An 18,357-nucleotide genomic window follows, 5' to 3' on the forward strand; every position below is an offset into this window, starting at 1 on the left:
TCACGACAAAGACTGAGGGACCAAAAACAAAGCAACAGTATCACTTAATTTATTTTACCCGATTGTTTTCCAAATTCGTAACTAGGTAACGCTTTCGAATTTCAAATGTTACCATTTAATTTTCTGTTCTGTTTCTCAATTATTTTTTTTTTCTAAGGGCTCTCATCCGTTGCCAAGAGACACCTTATCCCAATTATTCCTCAATTGTCCACCGTCTTAAGAAAATAAGTGAGGGTAATTACAATCTACGTGAGGTACAGTTCCGAGAAATATTGTGGTAAGAGCCAGTCAACCGCGAGGAATACAACTGCCAAATTCAACAAATTAATTATTAAAAGAATGTATAAAAAAATATTTTCCATTTGAAAAGTCCATCTAAAATGATTATCTATATTCAGATCAAGCGCAATAGTATATTGTAAATATAGAAATTTGTAATTCGCCTTTTTTGGCTCAAAATTTCTCCGAATTAGTGAGCTAATTTAACAATAATTATGAGAACAATGAAGGAAATTATTGGGAAAATCACATTGTCTTGCTGCAATATCATTACGAGGGCGTAAGTTTTTCAGTTTTTTGTTTGTTTTTTTCGAGGGGCGGGGGTACAAAAAACTTAAAAACGCATCAAAAATATGTTATTATTCATTTTGTTACGTTATAATGAGTCGTACAAACATTTCGGGGGGGAGGTCAAACCTCCTAACCCCTCTGGATAAGGCCTTGATCTTTGCTAATATCATTTCAGTGAATAAGCAGGGACTGAGAAAACTATAACCCTTACAAAAAACAAATACGAAATCGTTTCCCAAGCTCTTACTTATGAAGGGCACAGTTCTACGAAGTTTTGTCACAAGGGCCATATCCAGGGGGAGGGTGCCCCGTTTGAATCCCCTTCCCCTCTGAATTTTTTGGGACTCTCTAGAAAGTAACAAAAATGCATATAAACATTGCGTTTTAACATATTATTTTTAAATATTTTTTGTAGTTTTTTTGTACCCCCCACCCCGAACAAAAATCCTGGATACAGCCCTGCTTTTAACCACTTGTTTTCAGAGGGAACAAGTACGGTCAAATCTTAAAAAAGTCATTTCAATTATAGGCAAGGATGGAGTTTAAGCAGTAGGCCTACCATCCTCATTAATTCGTGGGGCAACCAATGAGAAAATTAGAGGGCTTAAACACACTTGAAACATGACACATTGTATAATAGTACATTACAGCTTTTTATTACATTATGGCTTTAAAGATACCTCTTTCATATTTTTTCACTGCATTGCAGTTGCACTCCTCCTTCCCCCTCCTGTGCATTACTTATTTTTCCTCTGGTCAATATGAAAAAATAAACTACGGATAAGGGGATAGGGATGGGCATTCATCTTATATAAAGCATAATTTCTGTTCCTTTCATTTATAATAAGACTCTTTAACTTAATTGTGAACCCCCTTCCCATTTAAATATTAAATATATTTCTGTGTTCACGCTTAGACTTCTAATTATAAATCAAGTCACCTACCCCGTGAAAAGAAATCTTCCACCAAATAAATCTTAACATCCCCCCTGACAACAACAAAAATCAGATAAATGTATGCCAAAGTAACGACATTATTAATGAATCCCCTTAATTAAAAACTAACGACGTTTAAACATTATCCTGAAAGCAATTTACTTCAATATTAACAATTCTCTCCCAAAACCTGCCTGAAACAAAGCAATTGTTTTAAAAGCTTGGCTATATTAAAAATGAATAACTTATATCAAGTTTTGCAAACAGTTTCTATCCGGGTCCACTTATTGTTTGATTTTTCGTGGGTGGGTGTATGCGTGCTAGAATTTAATTTAATTACATGCCATCCCAGGATTAACTTTAGTCACTTGAAAGGAGTCAAACAGGAAATTTGGTATAGCTATAGCTAAAAAAAGTGGCACATAAATTTGAAACCTAGAATTCACACTGGAGAGCTGTTCATAATCGACCAACATTATATAAGTACACAATTTTTAAATCACAGAGAAACAGAAAGTTTACTGGTGAAAAAAAGCTTGTGACTAAAAACTATTTGTTTTTGCTGGTTCAAAGTTTCACAAAGAAGAACCAACCAGGAGGAATTAACTTTTAGGTCTTTTTACAAGTCGTTTAAAACCTGACTCGATCAGATTTTAAGAAGGCGGGATAAATGACTCCTTCCTGGCCTACGTAAGGAATAATGCAATTGGCTTACAAAAATATGTCACAAACGTAAATCAATGAAATTGATTCCTAAACACTGTATAGATACAAGATTAGTACCATACGGGTAGAAGGAGAATGAAAGTTTAATTTTGTGGCAAAACACAAATATTAAAATCAAAATAGTTGAACTAAGAAAACTGGCGAGAAAATTTGGAATCGAGAACTTGTTTTCATTAGCTACAATATACAAGGACAACCCTTGACAGCCTATGAGGGCAAGATGTGCTGGTTTTGAACCCGCTGCTGACGGAAATAAAACAGATTCGAAAAAGAGGTTCCCGAGCTACCACTTGCATGAAAATTTAGCCTATAGCCTAGGAAGGTGAAAGATAACATTAGCGGACTTCAGACTAAAGTGAAGTAAGCTAGAGATTTGATTTACAAAAGAATTAAGCTTAGCAGCTTACAGGTGAGAAGGGCGATTTTGGTGACACGGGATATGGCAGAGACGCAATGCCAGGTAGCAAAAAGAGGTCTATACAGTAACTTTGATTTGGTTTACATTGAGTAGATACTACAAAAAATCATCAGAAGTTACAAGACTGAGTTTATATGTTTTGTTTATGTTTCACGAGTACATTTTTTACGCAAAGCAAGCATCCAATACACAGTGAGGTGAAAGTTCGACCGAATTCACATGTTTAGTTTATTTTTAACAAGTATGCTTATGTATAGAGCAAGCATCTAATACAGAGTAAGGTCAAGGTTTTCCCAGAGAAAAAAAAGCGAACCAAAATGTATGTAGGTTATATCGCATCTGCTGCACTCTTTATGTTCTATCCTTTTGGCACAGGGCCAAAATATCGCCTCTGGAAAATTGGCCAAGTCATTTTTATACCAGCTATCAACATTTTTGCCACTTATTATACCTTCACAAGAATCCCAGAAATGACATCGGAGGACAAACATACAATGACATGGCATATGAATATTTATATTGATTTTGCAAATATGCACCTATCACTTCTAATCCCGATTATACTCTCAGCACGTGGACAAAAGCAGCTTAGAGTTTTATTTAAACGAATTGAGTCTTTAAAAATGAGCGTTAGCGTCAAGGGGAGACGTCATGTGATGTGCTGGTCGTTCCTAGAAACCCTCTTCTTTGTTATTCTTTACACTGGGTTTTTTGTCATGAGATACTGGAGGGGAATAAGTCATCCACACACCCCCGAAAAAATCCATCACACATCGTTAGACATTCTAAAATGCTTCTTCTACATATGCGGAAAATTTGCTGATTTTATGGCAACGATTCAAATAACTGCTATATCCCTATTGTTATCAGTAATACTGCGACAACTCACAGAGGAATTTAAGGAGATGAAACAGCATGCTCAACATTTTGAATTTCACGCCACTGAAGTATTTAAAACTATTCAAAAAATATCTCATCTCTTTGGAGAACAGATTTTAGTGTTAGTAGTAACACAAGCGGTATTTGTGCTATGTCACTCGGTGTATTTAATAGAGAGGGTGAATAGGAATGTTGAATTTGACCCATTGTTGGTGACCCGGGTTAGTGTGTTAATATTGATTTCAGCACTAAATGTACTAATACCTTGTTTTCTTTCCTCAACTTTAACTAGCCAATATCAAAATTGTTTAGAAAGCGTTTATTTTTCTGGAGTTATTTGTAATGAAAAGGTAGAGAAAGAACGTCGAGTTTTAACACTTATTCACTTTGAGCGAATGGAGCCTAAGATCAATGTGGCAAATTTATTTTACTTGAATAATTTATTTGCCGTAAAGTTTTTTGGATTCTTAGTGACTTATCTTATTGTCTATTACCAGCTTAGAACCACCCATCCAGATTAACTTACTTCACTAGAAATTCAACCACAAAATACACCAAACCTTACTTCACTGTACTTCAAAAACCTCACTTCAATAACAAAGTTAGCGTCTAGAAATTATTCAATTATTTGCTTCCTTTATTTTTATTACTAGCTCAGAACAACTCATCCAGAATAACTGGATACCCCAGGTAGTCTACTCAAAAAATTTCAGAGCATAAAAATACCTGAAGCCTAACTTCCAATCAAAAGTAGACATTTAGATACTATTCCTGTCATAGTGGCATTGCTGACTTGCCTTATTGTTTATTACCGGCTTAGAACAACTCATCCAAAATAACCTATTGCCCAAATAAATCAACCCCAAAACAAACCCCAGCATAAAAAATCAGTGAACCTTACGTCCACTCCAATGTGGTCATTTAGACACTATTCCTGTCATAGTGATATTGCTGACTTGCCTTATTTGTTTATTACCGGCTTAGAACAACCCATCCAGAATAACTTATTACTCCAAGTAGTCAACCCACAAAAAAAATTAGAGCATAAAAAGCCCTGGAACCTAAATTCCACCCCAAGGTTGTCATTTAGACATTAGTCCTGTCATAGTTGCCTTGCTGACCTGCCTTATTATTTATTATAATTTAGAACAACTCACCCAAAATAACCTAGAGCCCAAACAAGTCAACCCACAAAAAAACCCCAACATAACAAACCAGTGAAACCTTACGTCCACTCCAAAGTTGTCATTTAGACATTATTTCCGCCATAATGACTCATTAACTAGCCTTATTGTCTATTACCATCTTAATACAACTCATCCAAAATTAGTCACCTCAAGAAATATGGCTTTCCAGACGTAGGCCCCCAATGTCGAACGACCAAGGCTGAATTTCAATTAACTAATTATACTGATAAAATTAAATAAAACTAAGTAAGACGAAATAAAAAAAAACATATTCATAGATTAATAATGTTAAAATTCAACCCTGCGTTTGAAATAAACCCACATAGTCTGTAAATAATTGAAAAAGATCAATTAGAAGTACCCCATTGCATTATCGTAATCTGCAAATCCACTAATTAGACAAAACAAGAGCCAAGAGCTCATATGGCATTTGTAACGAGGTCCTAGCACATCAAGAAGCACCGAACTCACCAAAGCACTAGAATTCCCTCCAATTGCCCCAAAGAGATTGGATGCAGTCCGGTTATGCCAAGCACGTATCTAAAACTTGTGCTTATTAATCACATCAAGTTTCATCCCGATCTCTCCACTCTAAGCGTTTTCCAAGATTTCCGGTTTCCCCTCCCCCAATGTCCCCGGATCCAACCCAAATTGAAAATAGAGTATATGAGACATGAGATCTTTTTATATATCAAGTTTCATTAAGATCCGATCACCCATTCGAAGATAAACATACCTCAATTTTCACGATTTCCCCTCCCTCCAGCCCCCCAGATGTTCAAATTGGGGAAACAACTGTTATCAAGTCAATTTATCCAGATCCCTCATACGCCTAACAATTTTCATCATTTTAGCACGTCCAGAAGCACCGAACTCGCTAAAGCATTGGAAATCCCCCCTCCCCTATTCCCCCAAAGAAAGCGGATCGGGCCCGATCATGTTAATCACGTATCTAGGAGATTATTCTTCCCGCCAAGTTTCATCCCGATCTCTCTACTCTAAGTGTTTCCCAAGATTTCCGGTTTCCCCCTCCAACTCCCCCCAATGTCACTAGATCCGGTCGGGATTTAAATTCAGAGCTTCGAGACACGAGGTCTTATTAAATATCAAATTTCATTGAGATCCAATAACCCGTTCATAAGTTAAAAATACCTCATTTTTTCTAATTTTTCCGAATTAACCATCCCTCCACTCCACCCCGCCAGATGGTCAAATCGGGGAAGCGACTATTTTTAATTTAATCTGATCCGGTCTCTGATAAGCCTGCCAACCTTCACCGTCCTAGCTTATCTAGAAGTGCCCGAAGTAGCAAAACCGGGACCGACCAACGGAGGGACTGACATAGCGATCGCTATATGGCACTTGGCCGACGGGCAAGATCCATAAAAAGTAGTTGGATATTACAAAAGCTCTCCTGAACGAGTGTTCGCAAAGGTTTTACGTCTTTTGGCGTTTGCGCAAATATTACGTGCATATTATGTGCGTTTTGCGTCAAAAATAAGCTGCATACCACAAAAACTACAAAACGAATGTTCACACGGTTTTGCGTCTTTTGACGTATTTGCAAATATAACGTGCATATTATTAGCTTTTTTCGTCAGAAATAAGCTGTATATCACAAAACTCTGCTGAACGAGTGTTCACACGGTTTTGGATCTTTTGACGTATTAGCAAATATAACGTGCATATTATGTGTCTTTTGCATCAACAAGCATCAGCATAGTTCTAAGTTTTACGAACTAAATATTACAACAAAACATAGGTTATAAATGACGTTATAAAGCCAGCTCGAATTTTAGCTTTCGTTGTCGGCGAATTTCAGTGCTTCTCAAACACAATCTTAAACTCAAAACCAACAGATATGATGTAAGTGATATAAATTTTTCTCGCTACTGGTGGCGGTGCCCGCCGTTTCCCCCCCCCCCCGCACCGGAAAATACCCACGCGGAAAATACCAACCCCACCCCCGGAAAACAACCCACGCGGAAAATCCTCCCGGTAAATACTCTCCTGTGGAAAATAAGGCTTTCCAAATTTGAGAATTTTATTTGAGTTATTTTTTAATTTCCGTAGGGGGAACGACTTTTGGTACTGGTGTATTATGCGCAACTTACTCAAGTTTATGCAGTGTAAAACTCGAGAACAAACGTGTTTTTTCGTTATTTTAGACACAAAATTGGGCTATAGATTTGTCGATTAGGGGGGGGGGGGTAGGTATAGCGGGTCTACATGTAAAATGTGCTAAGTACAATTATTCAGCATATTATGAAATAAGAATTGTTTTCTGACTTCAAACTGTCCGAATACTTTACCCTCCCCCCCTACTTATGTGCGAATATATAGCCCAAACTATATATTTCCCAAATATTTTGTCACTTGTCTTTGTCTTGTCTCGCCTTAAACTGGAAAAAAAAACTAACGAAGAAACCGGTTTGTTCTCGAGTTTTAGACAGCGCAAACTTGAATGAGTGGCGCATAATACGCGAGTACCAAAATCCTTTCCCCCTACAGAAAAAAACTCAAATAAAATTCTCGAATTTGAAAAGCCTTATTTTCCACAGGGGGTGATTTTCGCAGAGGGGGGCTGTTTTCCACGAGGAGTATTTTCTTCAGATGGGGGGAGTATTTTCTGGAGGGTGGGAAACTCCTAGAACCGCAGGAGGCAGCCCTTTATATGAATGAAGTTTATGAATCCCGTATCACAGCAACTTAATAAGTTGTCGTCAGTTCACTACATTCTTCGCAGAGAAACGAAGAGGATAGAAAAATTAAACCAAAGAGACATTTTAAAACAGTTTTTTTTTTAAGAAGTCGATCAAAAAATATTTTTTATCGGTAAATTTTTAGATGTATGCATACCTAACTTGAACCTATGTTTTATTGGAACTATTCAACTGTACATTTTTACTTTTGTGTTTTATTTTATTTTTTATTTTTACAAGCAGCTTTTTAGTATTAGTTTTTTAGAATTAGTCTACTGTTTGGTGTCAACTGTATTTAATTTTAGTCCAAAAGCAGTTTTTGGCATATTTGCTATAAGCTACTTGCTTTTAGTGTAATTACTTTATTTGTAAAAACCATTACAATATAATAACATATTTTAAAGTGCTTGTCTTTTTTTAAACAATAAAATCATATTCAACCATTTAATCCTAGTCTAGTTTTGGTTAGGATTTGGTTTGGTTAGGACTATTGGGAATTTAGTTAGTTTAGCTACAGATTTAGCCGAGAATTACACCTTATCAAACAGTTCGTGGTAACGAACGGTAAGTAAGGAGCGACTCGGCTCAATAGTAACCGAAACGCGGAATTTGGAAAAATGTTATTTGATATCAATAGATACATCAAAAGAACCAGCTTATCCTGTTTCCAAATATATAAGATTCATCAATTTTACTAACACCATCAGATTCAGCATGCCCGAGAACTCTACTATAAAAGTTCCAAGCTCCTATACACAAGAATGTGAAATTTTGTTATTTTTGCCAAAAGACAGATCACTGATGCATGATTATTTGTTTTTTTGTTGTTGTTTTTTTCTTAGGGGTGACCGTATTCAAATGACGATCCTAGAAGATCGAGAGAGGGTACATTCAACACAAATTAAAAGTTCTACTGCCCTTTTTTAAGTGACAAAAAAGAATGGAGGGCAAGTGGCCCTCCTCCCACGGCTATTTATTTCCCAGAGTTATCTGATAAAAATTTTGAGATAGCCATTTTGTTCAGCATAGTTGAAAGATCTAAAAACCATATCGTTACGGGTAGAATGACCCCCCACACTCCGTGGGAGAGGCCTGTAAGTTATAAAATTTTCCTATTGTTTACGGTAAAGTTTTTTTTTTATTGGGAAGAATACAGATATTTTTAAAGGGGGGGGGGGTGATTTTGTGCTTGAGATGAATTCCCAATGGGAGAATCTTCCTTGGAGAGGGTAGTTTCCGGGGGGGGGAATTCCAGGGAAAATTTCACACTGGGGGATTTTCTTCGATTATCTTTGCCAACTCAGTTTTGCCTGTGGAGATGTTCCGGGGAAGTATCCGGGGACTATTTCCGCGTGTTTTGATTAAAAAAAAAAAAAATTACGTATGGGAACATTTCCGGAGTGGCGAGAAACCGATTAGAGATGAAAATCGTTTTCAAATGAGAGTATGCCAAGGATAGTTTTTCAGGCTGAATCGTCAGCAAGAAATTTTACGGGGAGGGGGATTTTCAGCAAGGATGGAACTGTCTAGAGGGAGCTTGACGGGGGAGTAAGTGTACTTTACGTTGGATGAAATTCTCATGGAAGAGGTTCCAGTGAGCGGAGAGGAGGGGATATTTCATGGAGCCTGAGCCAGATTTACCTGCACTATTTGAAAAACAAGCATAAATTAAATTACGAAAAACATGTTTTTCAACTGAAAGTAAGGAGCAACATTAAAACTCAGAACGAACAGAAATTATTCCATATATGAAGGATTGTCCCCTCTTCAATACCTTGCTCCTTACGCTGAAGTTTGACTGTTTGTCCCAATTTTTAAGAACGGCTACTAAAACACAAGGGCCCTTTGATTAGAATGGGAAGCTTTTTCAAAAGTGTTAACAGCTTTAATGTAAAGAGCAGGGTATTGAGGGGGCGACCCTTCATATATGGAATAATTTCTGTTCGTTTTGAGTTTAAACGTTGCTCCTTACTTTCAATTATAAAACTTCTTTTTTTTATATTTAATCACATGGAGATAGACTTCATGAAGTTTAGTTTGGAAGTGCATGCATTAACGTAAATTTGATTTGACTTTATCTTTTGACTTTATCGATTAAAACAACACCAAGACAAAATAACAACACTGATGCGTGTTTATTTTTTGTTGTTTTTTCTTAGGGGTGATCGTATTCAAATGACGATCCTAGAAGAACGAGAGAGGGTACATTCAACACAAATTAAAAGTTCTACTGCCCTTTTTTAAGTGACAAAAAAGAATGGAGGGCAAGTGGCCCTCCCCCATGGCTATTTATTTCCCAGAGTTATCTGATAAAAATTATGAGATAGCCATTTTGTTCAGCATAGTTGAAAGATCTAAAAACCATATCGTTACGGGTAGAATGACCCCCCACACTCCGTGGGAGAGGCCTGTAAGTTATAAAATTTTCCTATTGTTTACGGTAAAGTTTTTTTTTATTGGGAAGAATACAGATATTTTTAAGGGGGGAGGGGATTTTGTGCTTGAGATGAATTCCCATTGGGAGAATCTTCCTTGGAGAGGGTAGTTTCCGGGGGGGAATTCCAGGGAAAATTTCACACTGGGGGATTTTCTTTGACTATCTTTGCCAACTCAGTTTTGCCTGTGGAGATGTTCCGGAGAAGTATCCGGGGACTATTTCCGCGTGTTTTGATTTTTAAAAAAAAATACGTAAGGGAACATTTCCGGAGTGGCGAGAAACCGATTAGAGATGAAAATCGTTTTCAAATGAGAGTATGCTAAGGATGGTTTTCAGGCTGAATCGTCAGCAAGAAATTTTACGGGGAGGGGGATTTTCAGCAAGGATAGAACTGTCTAGAGGGAGCTTGACAGGGGAGTAAGTGTCCTTTACGTTGGATGAAATTTTTATGGAAGAGTTTCCAGTGAGCGGAGAGGAGGGGATATTTCATGGAGCCTGAGCCAGATTTCTTTTCCTACACCAAATTTACCTAGGCTAGGATACCATCTATCCCTATTTCTATCGACTTGAGTCATTTTTTTCCTCCAGTTTTTCATCACTAACTATTTGATAAGATTCACTTGTGAGCAATTTTTTTTTCGAAACTGTTCATTTTATTTAGTTGAATCGCAAAATAAAAAGAAAGAGGGATAATCTGACTTTGTTTTTCTTTCGTTATTTTATTTCTATTTACTGTCTGAATATATAAGGAATTTAAGTTCGAAGGGGGAGAATCGTCCTTTTATGAAAGAGGTACATTCTACATGGCCTTTATAAAATCAAAACGAGGTATCTATGCAGACAGGGGAATTTTTGAGTATCTCCAATCCTTCTGTAAACTGTTCTAAGGCGTAGGAAATTGCAAAGACTACATCTGTTATAGTCTACGGAGGTAATAAATCTTTCTGTAATTTTGGTTTGAGTTTGATTTTCTTTAAGACTAAAGGCGTAATAATTAAATATATTTTTGATTAAACAATCCCTTTGCTAGGAAGCCTTGTGTTTGAAATTGCTGTATTTTGTTTCATTCTACGTACATTTTAATAGATCTTTTTACTTTTTTTCGAAAAGTCCAAAATAAACGTATTCTTTAAAAAAAATCCTCGAATTTACTCCCTGTCACCCAACTACCAATGCTATTTTGGCATCTGCCCCCCCCCCTCCTGTAAATTTTTCTTCTGGCAACCTTGATGTACAAAAAAACCTGAAATTTACTCCCTGTCACCCAGCCACCCCTGAAAATTGACGTCTCTCCCCCCTGAAAATTTTCTGCCGGCACCCTTGTTAGGATTCCTAAAATATTTACTATCGACCATCTCCACCACTACCTCCACTCAATAAGAGAAGTCACTTCAATTAAGTGTGTTTACTACGTAAGTTATGGACTTAATAGAACTTCGGAACTTTATGGAGTCGATGGGGGTGAACAGCAGCGTCGTTTCTAGTGTGGGGAAGGGGGCACTTGCCCGCCCAATAATTTAGATAATAAATTATCATATAATCCATTCCCCTTTACTCTCCAGACGGAGACTCATCTTATCTCCCCCAATAAAAAGAGCTGGAGCTACGCCCCTGGGGGTTGAAGCTTTCATTCATAAAACATTCAAAATGTTTAAACAATTTTCCTAAAAGCTATTTACTCAACATAAACAGTCCTCTCCAAAACCTGATTAAAACGAAGTAATTATTTTAAAAGTTTTGTTGCATTAAAAATAAATGACTTACTTCTTCTCAACAGCTTTTAACAACTCATTTATTTCGGATGGAAGAAAAATAAAAGTTTAGTCATTCAATAGCAGTCAAATGTGAGGGATTAAACACGCAGGGATTAAAACTTGGAAAAGTGACAAAAAATTAGAATCCAGACAGGATTAAATAAGCGCAATAAGCAATTGGTTCACTTCTCCAATAGAAGAAGTGAAAAATGAAATCCAATCTCATTGGTTTGCTTGTGTAGAATTTTAAGCCAGTAAAAACAACAAAAAGTTTTGAGAAAAAGAGATTCTTCTTACATGTAAACTGTTTTTGTGGCACAGCCCTTAAGCCCAAATACTACCGTCAGTGCAAAAAAGCCATTATAGTACAGAAATAAATTTGGAGAAAAAATAAGAACTTTTTAGCATTTAAGGAGACACAAGGAAATAACAACAAGTATATAGATAATAAAAATTAGCACCTTCAAATTATGAAGCTATTGAAATTCACCAGACTTGTCTAACTAGCCTATGAAGTGATTGTACATTTTAAGGAAATAAAATTTAGACTATAAATTGGACTAAGGCTGAGGAGGGTTCCAAATTATATCGTCATATTCTTAGACATTTGTTTGAAAGTGAGGTAGATATACATGAAATTAAAAGGAAACGAGAAATTAAAACTGGGAAGAATGGATGGTAAACACGAAAAAAGCGTAATGAAAGTGATAAATACCCAACAAAAGAGACACGAAGAACCATGTACTTAATTTTACACAGTGATAAGTACACCTGCAGAGAAACTCTAAATTTAATTAGTTCTTATAACCAACCTGAGATATTACGAGCCAAAAACCGAAAAAAAAAAACACTTTACAAGACAGTAGAAGTGATTTTTTTTTCTTTTTTTTTTTTTTTTAATCTTCAAAACTGTAAGTGAATTAAGTGAGCTGAATTTGTGCTTGTACTTGCTGATGTAATCAGTTTCAATTTTATCAAGACTGTGCATTTAGAAAGGCCTTTTTGGACAGGTTCAAACAGGTTCAATTTCAACAAGCAATTTCATCATTTCTAACGCGTCGAGAGATATTTTAATTTCATCCTTTTACTTAATACCTTTCACCATCTTCAAATATTATTACATTTATACCTACCCACCTTAACTTCTTTTGAAAATTTGCCCTTCCTACCTTTTCCACGTATATACTTTCAAAATATAACAAACAGCTGACTTATACTAATAAAAGAGTTAACAGGGGACGATTTTCTTACCTATGTGTTAAAGTGTTTCATTGGTTTATTTTTGTGACGCATTTCTGTAAACGAATCACCCAATTCTTTATTTGTGGGGAGGCGAATAACCCTGATTGGTCATACTAAGTTGTCAGCTTGCATAGATTGAATTTACAGCTCAAGGACCTGATTGGTTTTTGTGCATGAAATTCCAAGCCAGTGAAAGAGAGGAAACTTTATTTGTCATTTTACTGGGCTAAAGTTTAAACGCTTAAAACGAATAAAATTTAAAAAACAAATTTTTACATTTAAAATTAGCTTTACAATAGATAAAAGATTTATCCAGGGTATATTGCCTCTGCTGCATTATTTATGTTCTATCCATTTGGCACAGGCCTGAAATATCACCTCTGGAAAATCAGTAAAGGAATTTTCGCCTTAGCGGTGAACATTTTTGCGGCCTATTATACGTTCAGAAGAATACCAGAAATAGTTTCCCGCGATAAAACCACTGTCACATGTCACTTGAATATATACGTAGATTTTGCAAACATGCACTTATCAATTTTAATCCCTATCATACTTTCCAGACGCAGAGAAAAAGAATTTAAAATATTAATTAAAGAAATTGAGGGTCTTAAAATGAGCCTTAGCGTAGAAGGGAGACGCAGGGTGATGCGCTGGTCGCTCCTAGAAACCTTTAGTTTCATTCTCCTTTACATACTGTATTTTATTACGAGATACCGGAAGGGGATATGTCACCCCCATCCTTCTGAAGAGATTCATCACACGTTTTTAGACATTTTAAAATGCTTCTTATACATATGTGGTATATTTGCCGATACTGTTGGAACAATGCAAATAACTGCAATATCTTTATTTGTATCAGTAATTTTGCGACAGCTTGCAGAGGAGTTTAAGGAAATAAAACAGTATGCTCAAGATTTTGAATTCCACGCCACTAAGATATATAGAATCACTAAACAAATGTCTTATCTTTTAGAGGAACAAATTTTAGTGGTAGTGGTAACACAAGCAGTATTTATTCTATGTCACTCCGTATACTTTATAGAAAAATTTGGAAGAAATGATATTAATTCATTGTCTTTAATTCGAGCTTGTCTACTAATACTTATTTCTTCAATGAACGTTTTGATTCCTTGTTTCATTTCTTCAATTTTAACTAGCCAGTATCAAACTTGTTTAGACGGTATTTATTATTCTGGGATTATTTCTGATACAAAAATTGGAAGGGAATGTCAAATTTTAATGCTTAATTATTATGAGCGAATAGAACCCAAAATCAATGTGACAAATTTATTTTATGTAAACAACTTATTTGCGGTCAAGTTTTTTGGGTTCTTAGTGACATACCTTATTGTTTATTATCAGCTTAGAATAACCAATAACGAAGAAAGAATACACCCTATTTCACCACTAGGTAAGAAACATCATTCCCGAAATTTAAGCTAACCAGGAAATTAGTCTAGACTAAATAAAAAAATTTCAAAATCTTGTTTTGTCAAAATGATAAAATTATCAATTCTTTTTTTGGGATAGTATAACCTAACTTAGAACTACTCATCTAAAAATTAGTCTATCCCTTAATTGACCAACTTGTAATTTTGCAAAATTGGAAAACTTTTCCCATGGGGTAGTTATATCCAGGATGAATTCGGAATAGTTCTTTCACTGCGTGATTTATACCCTGAGCCATTTTGGTAGACTATACCCTGAGCCATTATTGAGCCATTTGCGTGATTATACCCTGAGCCATTTGCCACCAATGTTTTTTCTTTGGTTAATTATTTTTTTGTTCCATTCTAAATTCTTTTTTTGTCGAAATTTAAAAATATCTAAAACTAAAATCCCCCTAAATATCTAAAAGTAAAATATCTAAAATACCATAATCCCCATCATGGGGACTAGGGATAGCTCCTCCTCCCTAACTTTCAAACTCTCTAAAACATGAAAAAACATATATTTTGACCTAAGAATGTAACAAGGGCGCCAATAATTGATCGAATTCACAAGTTTATTTTAAAAAGAGGGTAAAAAAGAGAAGAAAATGAGGGAACCAGAAAAATCTCGGGAGCCCCCCCCCCGATCCACCCCTGAATAGAAGGCCTAAACTTTTCATAATTTAACTATTCAACTCATTGAACCTTAATGTGTCCAAATTGATGTCACTTTATGAAAGAGGAAAAAAAAGACAAAACAAACAAAAGGGCCAGAAGAATCTGGAAGTCCCTCAGTCCCTGCTCCCCACTTCCCCCCTGGATCCACCAGTTTCATAATTCAGCTACTCTAATAATTGAATCTTAATATTATCACTATGCAAAATACAGCTATCGCTTTGCAGATTGAAAATCGTGCACCGATCGTAGCTACGCTTAATCTGTCTAGAAAAATCTCAGCCCGATTTTTCTTTAATTATTTTTTTTTTTTACGGTTTATATAAGTTATAAGTGTCTGTATTTAAACCGATCTCTTTATGTTTATAATAAATGTTGTAGCTTCTAATAATAAATTACGTTTACTTATTCCAAACTATATTTTCATTGTTTTTTTTCCTTACCTTATCTTTTTTTGTGCTGCTTTCACATAAAATTACGAAAACAATTTAAATCATTTATTAAATCCATAGTTTATTATTTACAAATGTGTTATTTATTAATGGTTGAATAACTACATTACTGGGATAAATTAATTTTTAAATCAACAATGTAAATCAAGAGTCATTTTGTATATAAATTAGTGCATTAGGACAAATTTGTGAATTTGTCCTAATCATTTGTCCTTTGATTTAAAAATATCTGAAACCACCCCATCTTTTACTGGGCAGGTAGCCATCACGGGGATTAGTGCTATGCACTTTTTGTATAATTATTATTTATAAAAAACTCATCTTTTCTAATAAGAATCATGGGCCCCTTTTTCAAGACAAAATGGTAATAATTTTTTTTCTTGGGGCACACCCCTCAAGCGGATAATCTATCCCTAGTTGACCAATTTGCGATTCTAACAAATTTGCATAACTTTGCTTCTTGTGGTCATAAATGTAACCCCAAAAATAAGTTGTTGAAGCCTACAAAGAGAATGAAATATAACTTACTCATTCAATAATGGCTTTCTTTGCATTTTTTATGGAAGAGGGGGGGGGGGGGTCTATCCATGTTTTCATTGTAGAGATATTTCTGCAAATGATCTTAGCTTGGAGCAACAGAGGTAAAGTATATTTTGGCTTCAAACCAGGGTTGCCACCCGTAGCACGAAATTACTATTTCGGCACTATTTCATTATGCCCCCCCCTGTCCACCCCTGAATAGAAGGCCTAAACTTTTCATAATTTAACTACTCCACTCATTGAACCTTAATGTGTCCAAACCTGATAAGAGTCATTTATGAAAGAGGGAAAAAAGAAAAAAAAGGGCCAGAAGAATGTGGGAGAGCTTCAGTCCCCGCCACCCCCCTGGATCCACCAGTTTCATAATTCAGCTACTCTACTAATTGAATCTTAATATTATCACTATGCAAAATACAGCCATCGCTTTGCAGATTGAAAATCGTGCACCGATCGTAGCTATGCTTAATCTGTCTAGAAAAGTCTCAGCCCAATTTTTCTTTAATTATTTAATTTTTTTACGATTTATAAGTTATAAGTGTCTGTATTTAAACCCATTTCTTTATGTTTGTAATAAATGTTGTAGCTTCTAATAATAAATTACGTTTACTTATTCCAAACAATATTTCTTTTTTTTTCTTATCTTATCTTTTGTGCTGCTTTCACATAAAATTATGAAAATAATTTAAATCATTTATTAAATCCATAGTTTATTATTTATAAATGTGTTATAAACCATTTATTAATGGTTGAATAGCTACATGGCTGGGATAAATCAGTGTTTAAATCAACAATGTAAATCAAAAGTCATTTTGTATATAAATTAGTACATTAGGACAAATTTGTGAAAATAGTAAAAACCTGTAGCCCCCGAGGGGCCCAAAGTTTCAATTCATTTCCCTTCCGTCTGATTTTAGACATGTTAAAACCAAGGCCCGATATTAAGTTTTCATGCTTCATTTTACGATACTTTGATACATTCCACTTTGACTTATTCGTTCATTCCAAAACGAAAAAAAAACCTGCTTTTCCTCATCATTTTCTGATTCCTTAGGAAGGAGACAGGGGGAGGGTCCTTCATTCTAACCTCAGGATCATTCTCTTTTGATGTACAGTGGACAAGTAAAATTCTAAGAGTAAACTCCCTGCCCTTTAGAAATACTTCAAAATTAACCAAAATATCAACGAACATCCAAATTATTTATGTCGATTTTAAAAAAGCAGCCTATTTTAGATAGTTTTATGAACATGTTGCATAGGCTGAGAAGCAGCAATGTCTATTTTCTTTAAGTTTCAATTTTTATTAAAATTGATAAAAATTGATTTATAAAATTTATCAAAATTGAATATAAATTTATTTATAAAAATTTATAAAAATCAAATTTATAAAAATTGATTGTCCCTTATAAAGTTCTGAGGAAAACGTAATTTTCAGTTTGCGAAAAGAGTAAAAGTTGAATCAAGAGGCATTTTATAGATAAATTAGTAAATCAGAAAAAAATAATTGGAAAAACACAAAATAAAATAAAAAAAAAACGTAAAATGGGTCACAATCGATAGAGGCGGGTTTCAGTAGTGACACAACAGAACATATATCAAATGTTCCCAAGAGTATGGCTAAGGATAATTTTAGGCACCTTTTCTCTTTTTACTACAAGCCTTTGGGCGAAGGGTGCATTCACATTGTTGTTTTAAATCTGAATAATGTTATAATAAGTGAATCCAAATACATTTAAAAACAAAAAATCAATGAGCTGAGGGCAAAAAAAAACACAACCCCATTCGCCAGTGCGCACGGCTAAGCATAAACCTCTTAGCCAAAGAACATGAGGAACCGACAACAGAAGAAATACAAGTTCATCTCTTGGAAAAAAGCAACCAACACAATCTAGCCAGTAAAACCGAAAAAGTTAATTATTAAAGCTAAATAAGATATTAGCCGAATTAATTTTTTCTTGTTTATAAAACTTTTTACTATTTTTCAATTTGACTTTATATTAGACTTCTCCTTACCGGATACTTTTTCGGCGACGGGGTTCGCAATCTCTTGACAGTAGGTTCTTCAACATGAGAAACAGCCGATTTCCTCTTCGTACCCTGACCAACTGCAGCTCCTTTATTGATAGTTCTATTACCTTCCTCAGCCTGAAAAAGTAGAATTTTTTCTGAAAGCGCACGCGCGAGAGAGAGAGAGAGAGAGAGAGAGAGAGAGAGAGAGAGAGAGAGAGAGAGAGAGAGAGAGAGAGAGAGAGAGAGAGAGAGAGAGAGAGAGAGAGAGAGAGGGAGAGGGAGAGAGGGATAGAGAGATGGGGGGAGATAAAAGGAGAGAGAGGGAGAGAGGGGGAGAACGAAAGAGAAAGACGGAGAGAGGGGGGAGAGAGAAAGAGAAAGACGGAGAGACGGGGGAGAGAGA

General features: G+C 35.5%; 1 protein-coding gene across 3 annotated transcripts in view; it reads right to left on the reverse strand.

Moving 5' to 3' along the window:
• The window catches only part of LOC136040855 (axoneme-associated protein mst101(2)-like), a 124,085-nt gene that overhangs the window by 36,253 nt on the left and 69,475 nt on the right, over positions 1–18,357 (reverse strand). For all 3 annotated transcript variants that reach the window (XM_065725232.1, XM_065725229.1, XM_065725231.1), the window contains one exon: positions 17,958–18,089. In XM_065725232.1, the coding sequence (XP_065581304.1) occupies positions 17,958–18,089 (132 nt within the window). The remainder of the gene's footprint in view (positions 1–17,957; positions 18,090–18,357) is intronic.

Source organism: Artemia franciscana, chromosome 21 (genome assembly GCF_032884065.1).
Source record: "Artemia franciscana chromosome 21, ASM3288406v1, whole genome shotgun sequence".
NCBI classification, from domain to species: Eukaryota; Metazoa; Arthropoda; class Branchiopoda; order Anostraca; family Artemiidae; genus Artemia; species Artemia franciscana.